The sequence below is a fragment of the Eremothecium sinecaudum genome, chromosome III, assembly GCF_001548555.1.
Source record: "Eremothecium sinecaudum strain ATCC 58844 chromosome III, complete sequence".
Lineage (NCBI taxonomy): Eukaryota > Fungi > Ascomycota > Saccharomycetes > Saccharomycetales > Saccharomycetaceae > Eremothecium > Eremothecium sinecaudum.
Window position 1 is genome coordinate 1,089,734 of NC_030894.1, and position 12,658 is coordinate 1,102,391.

The 12,658-nt window shown below is 42.0% G+C and overlaps 8 protein-coding genes and 1 non-coding gene across 9 annotated transcripts; 6 read left to right on the plus strand and 3 right to left on the minus strand.

Moving 5' to 3' along the window:
* Positions 1-2: 2 nt before the first annotated feature.
* On the minus strand, positions 3-779 carry RBP95 (RNA-binding ribosome assembly factor RBP95; the record flags this gene model as incomplete). The annotated part of the gene is made up of 1 exon (XM_018131103.1): positions 3-779. One exon carries the CDS (start codon positions 777-779, stop codon positions 3-5), a length of 777 nt encoding a protein of 258 aa, XP_017987009.1.
* Positions 780-1,110: 331 nt separating this feature from the next.
* AW171_hschr31882 lies at positions 1,111-1,174 on the plus strand. The gene has a single exon (XR_001930083.1). It is a non-coding gene; the product is annotated as an HCLSNR33 (small nuclear RNA).
* Positions 1,175-1,322: 148 nt separating this feature from the next.
* On the plus strand, positions 1,323-1,985 carry CTO1 (Cto1p; the record flags this gene model as incomplete). The annotated part of the gene is made up of 1 exon (XM_018131102.1): positions 1,323-1,985. The coding sequence occupies one exon, from the start codon at positions 1,323-1,325 to the stop codon at positions 1,983-1,985; it is 663 nt and encodes a 220-aa protein (XP_017987010.1).
* A 61-nt stretch (positions 1,986-2,046) lies between these two features.
* On the plus strand, positions 2,047-3,630 carry POL4 (DNA-directed DNA polymerase IV; the record flags this gene model as incomplete). The annotated part of the gene is made up of 1 exon (XM_018131101.1): positions 2,047-3,630. One exon carries the CDS (start codon positions 2,047-2,049, stop codon positions 3,628-3,630), a length of 1,584 nt encoding a protein of 527 aa, XP_017987011.1.
* Positions 3,631-3,705: 75 nt separating this feature from the next.
* PGK1 (phosphoglycerate kinase) lies at positions 3,706-5,073 on the minus strand (the record flags this gene model as incomplete). The annotated part of the gene is made up of 1 exon (XM_018131100.1): positions 3,706-5,073. The coding sequence occupies one exon, from the start codon at positions 5,071-5,073 to the stop codon at positions 3,706-3,708; it is 1,368 nt and encodes a 455-aa protein (XP_017987012.1).
* A 311-nt stretch (positions 5,074-5,384) lies between these two features.
* Positions 5,385-7,259, plus strand: AW171_hschr31886 (HCL134Wp; the record flags this gene model as incomplete). The annotated part of the gene is made up of 1 exon (XM_018131099.1): positions 5,385-7,259. The coding sequence occupies one exon, from the start codon at positions 5,385-5,387 to the stop codon at positions 7,257-7,259; it is 1,875 nt and encodes a 624-aa protein (XP_017987013.1).
* Positions 7,260-7,355: 96 nt separating this feature from the next.
* On the plus strand, positions 7,356-8,597 carry AW171_hschr31887 (HCL133Wp; the record flags this gene model as incomplete). Its single annotated transcript, XM_018131098.1, has 1 exon — positions 7,356-8,597. One exon carries the CDS (start codon positions 7,356-7,358, stop codon positions 8,595-8,597), a length of 1,242 nt encoding a protein of 413 aa, XP_017987014.1.
* A 201-nt stretch (positions 8,598-8,798) lies between these two features.
* On the plus strand, positions 8,799-10,811 carry IFM1 (translation initiation factor 2; the record flags this gene model as incomplete). The annotated part of the gene is made up of 1 exon (XM_018131097.1): positions 8,799-10,811. One exon carries the CDS (start codon positions 8,799-8,801, stop codon positions 10,809-10,811), a length of 2,013 nt encoding a protein of 670 aa, XP_017987015.1.
* A 103-nt stretch (positions 10,812-10,914) lies between these two features.
* TSR4 (small subunit rRNA maturation protein TSR4) lies at positions 10,915-12,150 on the minus strand (the record flags this gene model as incomplete). The annotated part of the gene is made up of 1 exon (XM_018131096.1): positions 10,915-12,150. The coding sequence occupies one exon, from the start codon at positions 12,148-12,150 to the stop codon at positions 10,915-10,917; it is 1,236 nt and encodes a 411-aa protein (XP_017987016.1).
* Positions 12,151-12,658: the final 508 nt, after the last annotated feature.

The window sequence follows — 12,658 nt, forward strand, 5'->3', positions numbered from 1 at the left end:
CTTTACTGTATTGAAGTTTCTTGTGGGGTAAGTGCCTTCAATATACTCTGACCACGGAGTATAACTTCCTGTGAATAGGAACTTGGGGACTTAGAAGGTAAATTCACTGATAAGGATTCCTCCGTTTCATTTTGGAACGGAGAAGATCCTGCTTCATTCTGTGAGATTTCCGCGGCCTTCTCATTTTCTTCCGGCTTGGCAATTATTTTCTTGCAACGTTCAATGACAATAGCCCGGGCATGCCCAATTAAACTACGCACGTATTCTATTAGCAATACATCATACTCTTGAGGTATTGCTTCCATATTAAACAAATTTTTAAGCAGCCAATTTTGTTTTTGTTTACTAAACTTCCACGCAGAAACCACGCCACTCGATGAGGTCGAAGATTTGGCGGCAACGTATTCCGCTACACTGGTTAGCTGAGCAACTTTTTGTGGTAAGCTTACGTCGGCCGGAGAATTCCCGGCGATTTTATCAAGATAAAAGTCCACTAGATAGCGCAACTGGTCTCTTAGAATACTTGCAGATCGCAGTTCCCTCTCGGACCTGGGGAGCTTAACACGTTTGGAAGGTTTCTGAACTTTTGTTTCCCCACTTTTATATTTCAAATTTTTTTTGTTGCTGACGGTGTGACCAGCTTTAGATTTGCTCAGCAAATTTCCAGCGAGATGAGTGGTTACATTAAGCACATCTTCGTCGTCACCTTCACCTAGCTTTGTTGAGCTAGTATGCTTAATTGCTATTTTCTTCCATGCTGGTATGTGTGCATCGGTCATGCTATGTTCGGTGTAGGTGTTATTAGATGAGGTATTATTTAATGGCGGTTAACTTCTTGGTATTATTAACCTTTGTATATATTTGCATTGCGGAAAATTTTCTACGATCTATATACGGTGAAATTATCACTATGCCCGGCTGGGCGACATATTTTTCCATAGTGCGGCGTAAAATTTTTCTATTTAAGGCGGTCAGGACACGGAATCCGTACTATGTTTGTTTACTTACAAAGGGCATTCGCATGGACCGCATGTTCTCCTTTATGGCTGTTGAAATGCAAAATTAACGTCTCAATAGCCCAGTGCAAATTGGTTCTAGAAAATAGTAGATACACGAGTTTGAGTCGGTTGGTTGGAATACACTCACAACCAGTTGATATAGAAATGTGTGCACATCTCAGGCAGGTTCTGGTCGCCGATTTCGATGAAACAGTTACGGATCGCGACACTTTGCAGCTGCTTGCTAGTTTATCTAAATGTAGAGATCCTCCCTATGAGTACTTCGTTAACTTCTACAACAAGTCACGTGCTCCGGTGCGGGATATGGCTATAAAAGATCTGATGGAGCGGGAGCGCCGTTTCCAGCAGGCCAGCCGTGAGCGTGAGCTGCGGTGTGTTGAGGAGTTAGAAAAGCACGCTTTCTTCCGCGGGGTGACCATTGATGATGTTAAGCGACTAGCTCACTCGGAGGAAGATATAGTCCGTACGGGGTTTGCAGATGTTGTCGGTGACAGTACGTTTCAGTCGGTCCATATATTGTCTTTGAATTGGAGCCGAGAATACATACGGTACGTTTGCAGCAAGTCGGGAAACTTTCAGATACCCGAGGCAAATATTCACTGTGATGGTCTTGTTTGCGACTCTACAGGGGCACAATATAGTGGGTATTTTGATCGTGAAGTTGTTACAGGACTGGATAAGTATCATATCTTGGATCGGCAGTTCGTAGGCCGGCCGAAGGAGAAGGTCTGGTATGTAGGTGACAGTGAGAACGACCTGCTCTGCATATTGCATCCGGAAGTAATTGGCATACTTATGTATACTGGCAAAAAGGAGAAGCTCAACCGTCTTCTTTGTCTCCTTGGCGCGGATCCAGAAGCAATCGATGAAGATTGGAACTATTTTAAGATCCGCCATGGAGTTTGGTGCGTTAGAGATTGGCTGTCCTTCGCATCGCTGATTAAGGCTTCAACTACAAGTGAGTAAGACTGAAAAAAAATTCATTATTTAGTACTCCCTTATTACACAGGGATTTAATAGAAAATCAATGTTTAAGGGCAGGAAGTTTCTTATCTTTCCAACTAGCAACACGCCTCGCGCCCAAGTGGTAGTGTCACTGATCCAGCGCGAAGGTGGGACGGTGCTACCGCGGATGGATGGTGAAGACCCAAATCACGTGATACCCTTGGTACAAGATAGTTATCTTACGGCGACAGGGCAGCTGAAGAATGAAGAGCTATTCAAATTAGAGATTGAGAACCCTGTCGATTGGCAAAAATGTTCCACGCCCATGCAGCTATCATGGGTTTCCAAGTGTTTGGAGAAGGGAGAATTGTTGGATAGACAACCATATGAGCTTGGTAGCAATAAATTGGGACCCAAGTATGATAATAAAGATAATGATTTATCTTCTTCGACCAAAAAGCGCAAGTTTAGCGCCATAAATGATGTCAGTGAGCTAAAGCCGGCTACGAAAACTACCGAAATTCTTCCAGTTACGAACGAGCTTATTGTTAATGCGCTTGATTTCCTTGGGACGAAATGCAAATTACGGGGTGACGTCTATCGACAGCGAGCCTACAATCTCGCTAAAACGTCTGTGTTAGAAACTAATAAACCTATTAAGACTTACGAAGATGCCCGGGCATTGCCAAAAATCGGTGACAGCATTGCGCGTAAAATAGCGGATTTTGTGACCAATGGTGGTCATATGCCTGGCTTCGATATGACTCTCTCTTCATCGGAACTAGGGCTACAATACTTCTCAGAATGTTATTCCGTAGGTCCACGGATTGCTCAAAATTGGCAAATGCAGGGCTATATGACGTTCCAAGATGTAATTCAGGATAATCACCGCTGGAAGTGGCACTGGTCAGCACTTTGGGGAATGAAATATTTTGAGGATTGGCAAATTCGGATGTCGAGGAACGAAGTTGAAGCGCACTTTAATATGCTGAAAAGTCATGCACCTGAAGGTGTCATCATAGAGGTACTGGGGTCCTACAGGAGAGGGCACGATACTTGTGGTGATATAGACGTTATTTTTTATCGTAAGAATTGCGATGATATGGAGGTATTGGGGCACGATCTAGAAACCTTGCTGAATAGATTGTCTGATAGTGGTTACATAAGATGCCCATTACAGCTCAGTAGTACGCTGGAACCCATCTTCTCCAAAAGAGTAAAAGGCCTACTGAAAGAGTTGGGTATTGTTTACACTGGCGGTAGGCTGGGAGAGGACAGGCCAATGTCGAAGAAGTTTTACTGCGGTGTGCGGCTTCCAGATTCAACAACAGTAGATCCACCTAACAAAGGAACGGTACCAGAGATTCCTTTTAAGGATGAGGATCGCAAGCTGTTTTCCAATACACACAAGCATCATTGTAGAAGGCTTGATATTTTGTGTTGCAAGTGGAGCGAACGTGGCTCGCATCGTCTTTATTTTACTGGTAACCGCGAATTTAACAAGCTTGTACGTACGCATGCTACTGAGCGCAATTTGAGTCTGAACCAGCATGGTCTCTTCGTGAAGGATACAGACGTCTGCCTAGAAAGCTTTGATGAGAACAAGATCATTGAGCTAGTCGGCGTTACACCGATGAGCCCATCGCATCCTAGTAGAAATAAGTAATCAACTAAAATAAAAACCTTACAGACTATATTCTATTTATTTAATACTAATATCGTGAAACATAATGTCAAAAGCTTATTGCTTGTTGGACAAGAAGGTGACACCTGGCAAGTCCTTACCTTCCAACAATTCCAAAGAAGCACCACCACCGGTAGAGACATGAGAGATCTTTTCGACAACACCGAACTTCTTAGCAACGGTAGCAGTGTCACCACCACCAATGATAACAGTGTTACCAGCTTCAGAGGATTTAACAACGTGCTTCAACATACCTTGAGTACCGTTAGAGAATTTCTCAATCTCGAAGACACCTGGTGGACCGTTCCAGACAATGGTCTTAGCTTCAGCGATGGTTTCACCGAACAACTTCAATGATTCAGGACCACAGTCCAAACCTTCCCAGCCGGCAGGGATACCCTCCTTGTCGCTAACAACCTTGGAGTTGGCGTTTTGAGAGAAGTCGTCACCGATGACAAAGTCAACTGGGAAAACCAACTTGACACCGTTCTTCTTGGCCTTTTCAGCCAATCTTGGAACAATCTCGGCACCTGCCTTGTCGTAAATGGAGTCACCAATCTCCATGTTTTGCAAAACCTTCTTGAAGGTGAAAGCCATACCACCACCGATGATGATAGAGTCAACCTTGTCCAACAAGTTGTCGATCAATTGAATCTTGTCGGCAACCTTAGCACCACCCAAGATAGCCAAAAATGGTCTAGTTGGGTTCTCTAGAGCCTTACCGAAGTATTCTAATTCCTTGGATAACAAGAAACCGGCAGCTCTTTCTGGCAATTCAAAGCCAACCATGGAAGAGTGAGCTCTGTGTGCAGTACCGAAGGCATCGTTAACGTAAACATCTGCCAAAGCCATCAATTGCTTTCTGAAGGTAGCAACTTGCTCGCTAGAAGCCTTGACCTTCTCGCCATCGACCTTTCTGGATCCTTCTTCCTCAATGTGGAATCTCAAGTTCTCCAACAAGAAGACGGAACCCTTAGAAGCGCCATTGACAGCAGAGGCAACCTCTTCACCAACACAATCGTCCAAAAAGGTAACCTTTTGGCCTAATAACTTCTCCAATTCCTCAGCAACAGGAGCTAAAGAGTACTTGTCATTTCTCTCACCGTTTGGTCTACCCAAGTGAGAAGCTAGAATGATGGCCTTTGGACCTTGTTCCAAAACGTACTTAATAGTTGGTAGTGCGGCGACAATTCTTTGATTAGAAGTGATAGTCTTACCATCTAGAGGAACATTGAAGTCCACTCTAATGAAGACTCTTTTATCTTGAATATTAATATCCTTGACTGTAAGTTTAGAAGATAATGACATATTTATCAGTTGTTTATTATGTGTAGTTAACCTGCTACTGTAGAATAAAGAAAAATATGTTGTTAAACATCCATAAAACATTAAAAACAGTGCCCAATTGCGGCTCTTTTTTTGCATCCTTTATATTATTTTGCCCCTAGTTAAATTTTTTCATCTATGTAGTTTAATTAATAGCTTAGAAATCCGTATATACGTAGTGAACCTCATGGTTAAGTTGCGTGGTAACGTTACGTCTAGTTGTGTGTGTGGGCTCATAATAAAAAAAAAGTTTGGATGCTAGCTTCCTTCAGCGGGGGCTGGCTTCCAGTAGGTCACGGGCGAATCTTTTGTAGAATTTTTTTTCTATCCATAAGGGATTTTTAGATTCGGAGATATACCTTCTATTTGTTCGTATAAGCAACCGCGCAGTAAAACCGGGAAGATCCATAATGGACCTAGAGATTCAAAAGCTTGTGAGTGAGTATAGTAGTTCACGAGATAGAGACGTTAGATATGTTATTGTCAGGGAGCTGTATGGGGGTTTACGCGACGCGAACGCAGAGGCGCAGGAGCCACTGCTAGCGGCGCTTGAGACAAGTGGAGAATCCCTAAAGAGTGTTACCCGGATTATAATAATTGGTTCGTTGGAGGATGGAGGAGCAATTCGGTCCTTGGTGGCAGGCAGCGTGCTGCCTGCTCTGGGCCGGGTAAGCGCATGTCACGTGACTGAGGAATTGGTGCGAGAGCTGGTTCGGGACGAGGGTCGTACCGAGCGATGCCACGGTGTGCTGCTTTACCTGCTGGCGCTGAGAGACGGGAGTGGCGCCCTGTGTGCCGACGAGGAGGATGTTGCGGCGTATGTCGGGGTTCTGAGCCGGCTTCGTGATATTAGCCAGGCCTGGAAGGATGTGCTTATTGCGCTATGTCTGGGTAGCGCGGTTCGGGATGCGCGGCTTGTGCGCAAAATCTACGATTTAGGCGTGCGAGATGCGTTTGTAGCTGTAGCTCGAGACAGCAGTGCTGCGGTTGTGGGGCCGCTATTGGTAGAAATTGATGATTTAGGATTGTTAGCTGCGGTGGGTGAGGCGTGCCCTACCCGTTTTACACGTGTGGTAAGCGTTATAGTTGATCGGTGGTTACGCGGTAAGCTGCAGGGCGGCACTGTTGAGGCACTGCGGCTAATGCGCGCGCTGGGTCCTATCCTTGGGCCGTCAGATACCGCTTTAGTAGGGCAGCATTGCGTAATGGTGCTTAACAAATGCATTGACACTGCTATAGATTTAGGTCAAAGATCAGACTCGAAGCTGAGCGTGAGCGATGCTAACAGTGATAGTGAGGAAACCTGGCGGTTTTCTGGGGATTGCGAAGAAGCAGAGATGCTTGAAACCGAAGACGAATGCAACGCTGATATTGATGAGGCTACTCATCTTGTTGACGACAATATTGTAGCTATCAGTGCTGCACTCTTCGCCTTAGCGGCAATGTGGGCGCTTCCGGCAGATGCTGCGGATACGATCCATCGGCTCCCAGATGGTCCTGGCGAAGCCATAACGCATGGTCTACTTTGTGTAGGGGTACGGCATCCCCAACTGCTTGACATAGTCATTGCCAAATGCCACGACGTGGCACCAGAGTCTCTGTATTGCCTTACCCCATCTCAGGTCAAGCTTCTCTCATCGTTTCCCGGCCAGCGGCACGCTGCATTTCTTCATTCCACTGACGAAGATGCTTTAGCTGGCATGAGTGCAGTTAATACCAATATGCTTCAGCACTGGCAGAATAGCCGTGAGATCTCGAAGGGATACGTTGACGCAACACTAGGCTTAATTCGTGAACTACTTTCACGTGATTCAACCAGTATAGAAGACCACCAATGGTGTGTAGACACACTTACATGGATTGGAAGACAGTGTCCATTCTATCGAGAGCCAGCCATACGTCTACTGCTTCCAGTGCTCAAGCCTCCTAAACAATTTGTCAATGTTATCCAGGTCGGTAACATGAAACAAAAACAAGATGATTCTATACATTCGAGAGTGTCGGCTGCAACGACATTATATGCCTGGTTAAAAGATCATGCTCATCCTTGGCCATATGTTGAAGTTCTTGCGATGCTGCCGTATTTGCGCTACTTATTACGTGATCGGTACCTTCAAAAGCATGCTGTTGAGCTATACCATGCCGCCTTGAAAGCACACGGCGAACTGCTCCTTGCAAGAGATTATTCAGCAGCAGAAGAGACGCTACATATGTTTGAAGAGCAATGGCCAGAGGGATCTGCTCCTGTGAGGGACCTATTCGTTGCCCTTTCAAAGAAACTTTGATGTATCACGTGCTTTCTAAGCGGGGTTTTTAGGTAGCGAATCATATAGGAGGTACCATACACCTTATATACTGTAAAGGTCTGACCCTCAAAGGAAATGAGAATTGTAAATATTGATAGCCGTCCATTGATCTTCGAGTCATACGTGATTCTTGAATTTGAACAATCCGTAACTTCTACATTCCATTGGATCTATCTTCGTGATAACTGTACTTGTTCATGCTGCTTATACCCGGATACAGCCCAACGCTGTTTGGACACATTCAACGAGTTGCCCTGGGATATAGACCCATATGATGATAGAACTTCTGAAACTGCTAAATCCTTAGCTGAATTTAAAATTACTGATGATGGGGACTTGGAGATAAAATGGCCTGATTCTCATATGTCGGTGTTCTCCCCCGAATGGCTTGTTAACCATTCTTATGACCCCCCAGTTCCTGCAAAAGCAGTAGCGCTAGCTCTTCCAGATAAAGTTCATTGGGATAAGGCGCTATTTGATGAATTGACGGGAAGTGGGGATCATTTCAATACGGACTTTAATGATCTAGAACACTCTCTAACTGATGTATTGCTTGAAATATACCGGTATGGTTTTACTTTCATTAAGAACGTCCCAGTATCTATTGAGGCGACTGAGCATGTTTCCAAGCTGATCTCGATCATCCGTCCCTCGCATTACGATACAGGTGTATGGCAGTTTACGTCGGACTTGGCCAAAAAAGATACTGCATATACAACTTTGTCAATTGACATGCACACTGACGGTAACTATTGGTACGAGTTACCTGGACTCCAGTTATTTCATTTACTTGAACATAGCAATGGTGAAGGGGGCCACACTCGTATTGTTGATGTTGCTAAAGTTGTGGATAAACTCCGTGACTTAGCTGCTACTGACAAATCCTGGGAAACTACTTACAAAGTCCTTACCCAGCATAAACTTGGATTCCACCAATCAGGGGAAACGAATTGTATATTTTATCAGGAAGCTTATCCTACTTTAACGTTATCTCAAAACGGGGAATTACAACAGTGTAGATGGAATACAAGTGACAGAGCTCCACAGATTGTCTCTCGCGATTTCACTGTGCCTCAAATTTACGAAGCTCTTTTCAGGTTTAACTCATTAATCAATGATCCTAAAAATTCCGTTACATTCCAATTAAGCCCAGGAACCATCCTGGTTTTTGATAATTGGAGGGTCCTTCACGCGAGAACTGCCTTCACTGGTCGCAGAAGACTCTGCGGATCTTACTTAACTAGGGACGATTTTATTGCCAGATTGCGGGCTTTGTTGTTTAAAAGGGACCAAATCTTGAATGTCAGCTACGCCTAAGCTACGAGTATACCTTACGTCAATTATTAATCGTATTTTAACAGATATTTAACGAACGCACTATTATACTTAAGTCACGTGTTCGTAAGAATTTTTCATTTAGATATTCTGGCTACTCTCTTCATAAAACATCGATTGATCTTAGAATTAACACTAAATATAACACTACCAGGAGACATATACTTCCGAATATTGTCTAACATGTATAGTAAGAAGTTACTGTTTCATCCAAGGACTTATTCGAAGTACTTCCAACTGCGGAGTACTTTTACGGTGATGCCTATTGTATCACATTTAAGTATAAGGACGATAAAAACCTCCTCCAAAAATAAACCATCTCTAATTCCTGGCTCTAAACACGGTCAACTTAAACCATTCCCATTTCCAATACCGCCCGCTATTTCGGTGAAGCATTTGTCTGACATGTTAAAAATAAAACGAAATGAATTAACCAAAGTATTGAAAAACATGGGTTGTCTCAATGTTTCAAGTGACTATATGATTTTACGTGATACTCTTATACCCTTATTGGAAAAATATAATTATCAAATACCCGCCATCAAAAGAAGTTATTATACGTCTGATGACATTTATGATTTTTTGAAGACGCCTATAGACCCTGAAGATCTAGAACATAGGCCTCCAGTTGTGACTATCATGGGACATGTTGATCATGGGAAGACTACAATTCTGGATTATTTACGTAAATCAACGATTGCTGCTCAAGAAAGCGGTGGTATAACACAGAAAATAGGTGCATTTCAAGTTATTGCACCAATTTCAAGACGGAAAATAACCTTTCTAGATACGCCAGGCCATGCTGCATTCCTTAAGATGAGAGCAAGGGGCGCTAATATAACCGATATCATTGTTTTGGTTGTGTCTTCGGAGGACTCTATTATGCCCCAAACGATTGAAGCCATCAAGCATACGAAAGCCTCGGGAAATGAACTAATTGTAGCTATTACGAAGATAGATAAATTTCATTCGGAGAAAGATAAAAAAGCTGCCATAGAAAGGGTGGAACGTGATTTAATGAATCACAATATTGAAGTTGAATCTGCAGGTGGTAATGTTCAGGTTGTTCCCGTGAGTGCAGTTACAGGTGAAAATATGGATTTATTAGAGGAAAGTATTATAGCATTGAGTGATACAATGGCATTGAATGCAGCTGTTAGTCCGATAACCAAGGCTGAGGCCTGGGTTTTAGAAAGTGAAATTACTAAAGGATCTGGAGCCCTATGCAGAGTGCTGGTCAAAAATGGGGAATTGAGGACAGGCAGTTATGTAATATGTGGCAACTTATGCTGCAGGATTAGAATGATGCGTGATGAAAACGGCAAGCAGATTAAAACTGCAGGACCATCTGCGATTGCGGAGATTTCAGGATGGAAAGACTTACCTGATGTTGGTTCAGAAGTAATTGAAGTAGAGAATATCAAAGTCGCAAAGGAGTGGATTGGCAAAAGAGAAGCTCTATTGAATCTTGAAAGAAATGTTAAGATAGCAGAAAAATTGAACAGGATAGAATCAGAAAAACTGGGGATAAATGAAGAAAAGGAGGATAAAGATGAGCAAGACGGACCCAAAAAAGTTAATTTTATTGTCAAAGCAGATTTATCTGGTTCTGCGGAAGCTATTGTTGAAAGTATAGCTCACCTGGGTAACAATGAAGTTGTTTGCCATGTAGTTGAATCTTCTGTTGGTATTCCAAGCGAAAATGATATTGAGCTTGCAAAGGTTTCAAATGCTATAATCCTTTGCTTTAATCTCGGTTCCATACCGAATACCGTATTAAAAAATAAAGGAAATATTGAAATCAGGGAGTACAATGTCATATACAATTTGATTGAAGATGTCACTAAAATTCTTGTCGACAACTTAGAACCAATATACGAAGAGAAGATTATAGGTATGGCTACGATTAAAGAGTTGTTCAAGATGAAGCTGAAAAATAAATTTTTGAATATTGCAGGCTGTCAAGTCTTAAGTGGTAAACTGGCTAGAAATTCATTGATAAAAGTCCTTCACGGCCCCTCAGAAGAAGTTATATATAATGACAAGGTTATGTCTTTGAGGCAAAACAAGATCAATCCTTCAGAGGTTATAAGAGGTAGCCAATGTGGAATAACCTTAAGAAACAATTTTGATGGATATAGTGTTGGAGATAAAATTGTGATATATGAAAAGGTTCCTATACAACGACATTTATAATAATTAAGTTACCATGTAAATAAAGTGTGATATTCTCCTGTATTTAGAGTTCTATAATTTCAGTAATTTCCTTCATCTTAATTCTTGATAGTGTGATTTTGGTTTATTTCTCAGATTCCCATTGTACCCTCACACACTCCTCCACATATCCAACTCCATGCTCATCAAACTCAGGAACCCAGTTTTCAACATCAGTAAAAACCATAATAGTTCCCCAGTCCATACCATCTTTAATTGATACCTCATCTTCTAAATCTAAAATCATCTTTGGCATCAATTGCATTTCAAAAACCCGTCTTGAAGATGGATTAAAACTAGGAGCCGGCAATACGTCCTCATACTTCTTTGCAACACGAGAGTAGTACAATGGATCGCCTCCAAGTTCGTATCTTAGAACCTGGGATGGATTGTAGCCTACCACTTCTTGAAACTTTTGGAATACTTCGTCGTCCAAGAACTTCGATAACCTTTCTGTATTTGGATCCAACTTGACAGCGGTTTTTTCAGGTTCTTCTGTTTCCACTGAGAGATCTAAAGAAGATTTATCTATCTTGATGTTTTTTGGTAACTTTAAATGGTCTGGAGTATTTTTGAAAGACTCCTCGTCAACAAAAAGGAAAAAACCTGCAAAAGCCTTTGACTTGTCAAATATTTTATCTGGTTTTGCATCATGCAATTTCCTCGCAGTACTAGGTTTCATAACTTCTGTCTTTGCTTCAACTACATTGTTCGTAATTCCACTACTGAAGGGATTCTCGTCGGATGTACTAGAAGCAGGGGCAAAAGGATTAGCAGAGAAAACATTGGTTTGATTATCTGAATTTTGAATATCAAATGGATTAATATTAAAGTCTTTTCTTTCTGTTGGAGTCTCTAATATTTTGTTTAGCTCATCTCTTGCGCTATTGGATGTTGGTAATCTAACTCCTCGTATACACTTAACTGAACTTCCTTTCTTCCCACAATTCCTACAGATAAACACATATAACACACGATCTAGACTCGAATCAATGTACTTATCCGTTGTCAACTGCAAGTTCTTTCTTTCGCATACTTTTTCCACCTGTTCAGGATCCACAGGAGCAAAAGCTTGTAAAAGAAGCATCATATTCTTAGTAGATTTACAGGTCCCGCATTGTAAAAGTTTTTCATCTGGAATAGAGTCTTCATGTAACCAAACTGGTTCACCACCAATAAAAGTATCTTGAATTGTTATATCATCAGAAGCCTTAATAGCAGCATCGACAAAACCTAAGAAGACTTCACTAGACTTCGGTTTAACATCATCCTCAAAATCGGAAAAGAGCTCTTCTACCTTGGCTTCTGATGTTTGAGACATAGCGAAAAACTAATAGCTGTTAGAGATGAAATTACCTTTGATGTCTTATTGTCCCTGAATACAGTTTGTCTTTCTTGACATGCGAGATGAGGCAGAAAATTTCTAGAAGCCGGAACTGTAAGCGTCGGTTAGCTAATCATTTTAAGAATCAAGCTGCCTATGATAAATTATACCTTTTAATAGAAGTAATTGTAGTAGATATCATTTATCCACTCTCGGTAACCATCTACACTAAAATTGAAACGTTCTGGAACATTTATGGTCGCGTCCTAGTAATAAATAGATGGCTTTGTATTAGAGTAATACGTTGATGATAACTATGTAGCAGGAACAGTAGATTAAGAAGTGAGTGAGTTCCTAGGACTCTGAATAGTGCTCACAACACTATGTGATGGGTATAGTTGGGCGGAACCTTGGGGTAGGGCCAGGCTTTACTATTGTTCATAATTACGTAAGCATTCTTGACGTTAATACCGAATCTACTAAAAATATACACTAACATCTACTT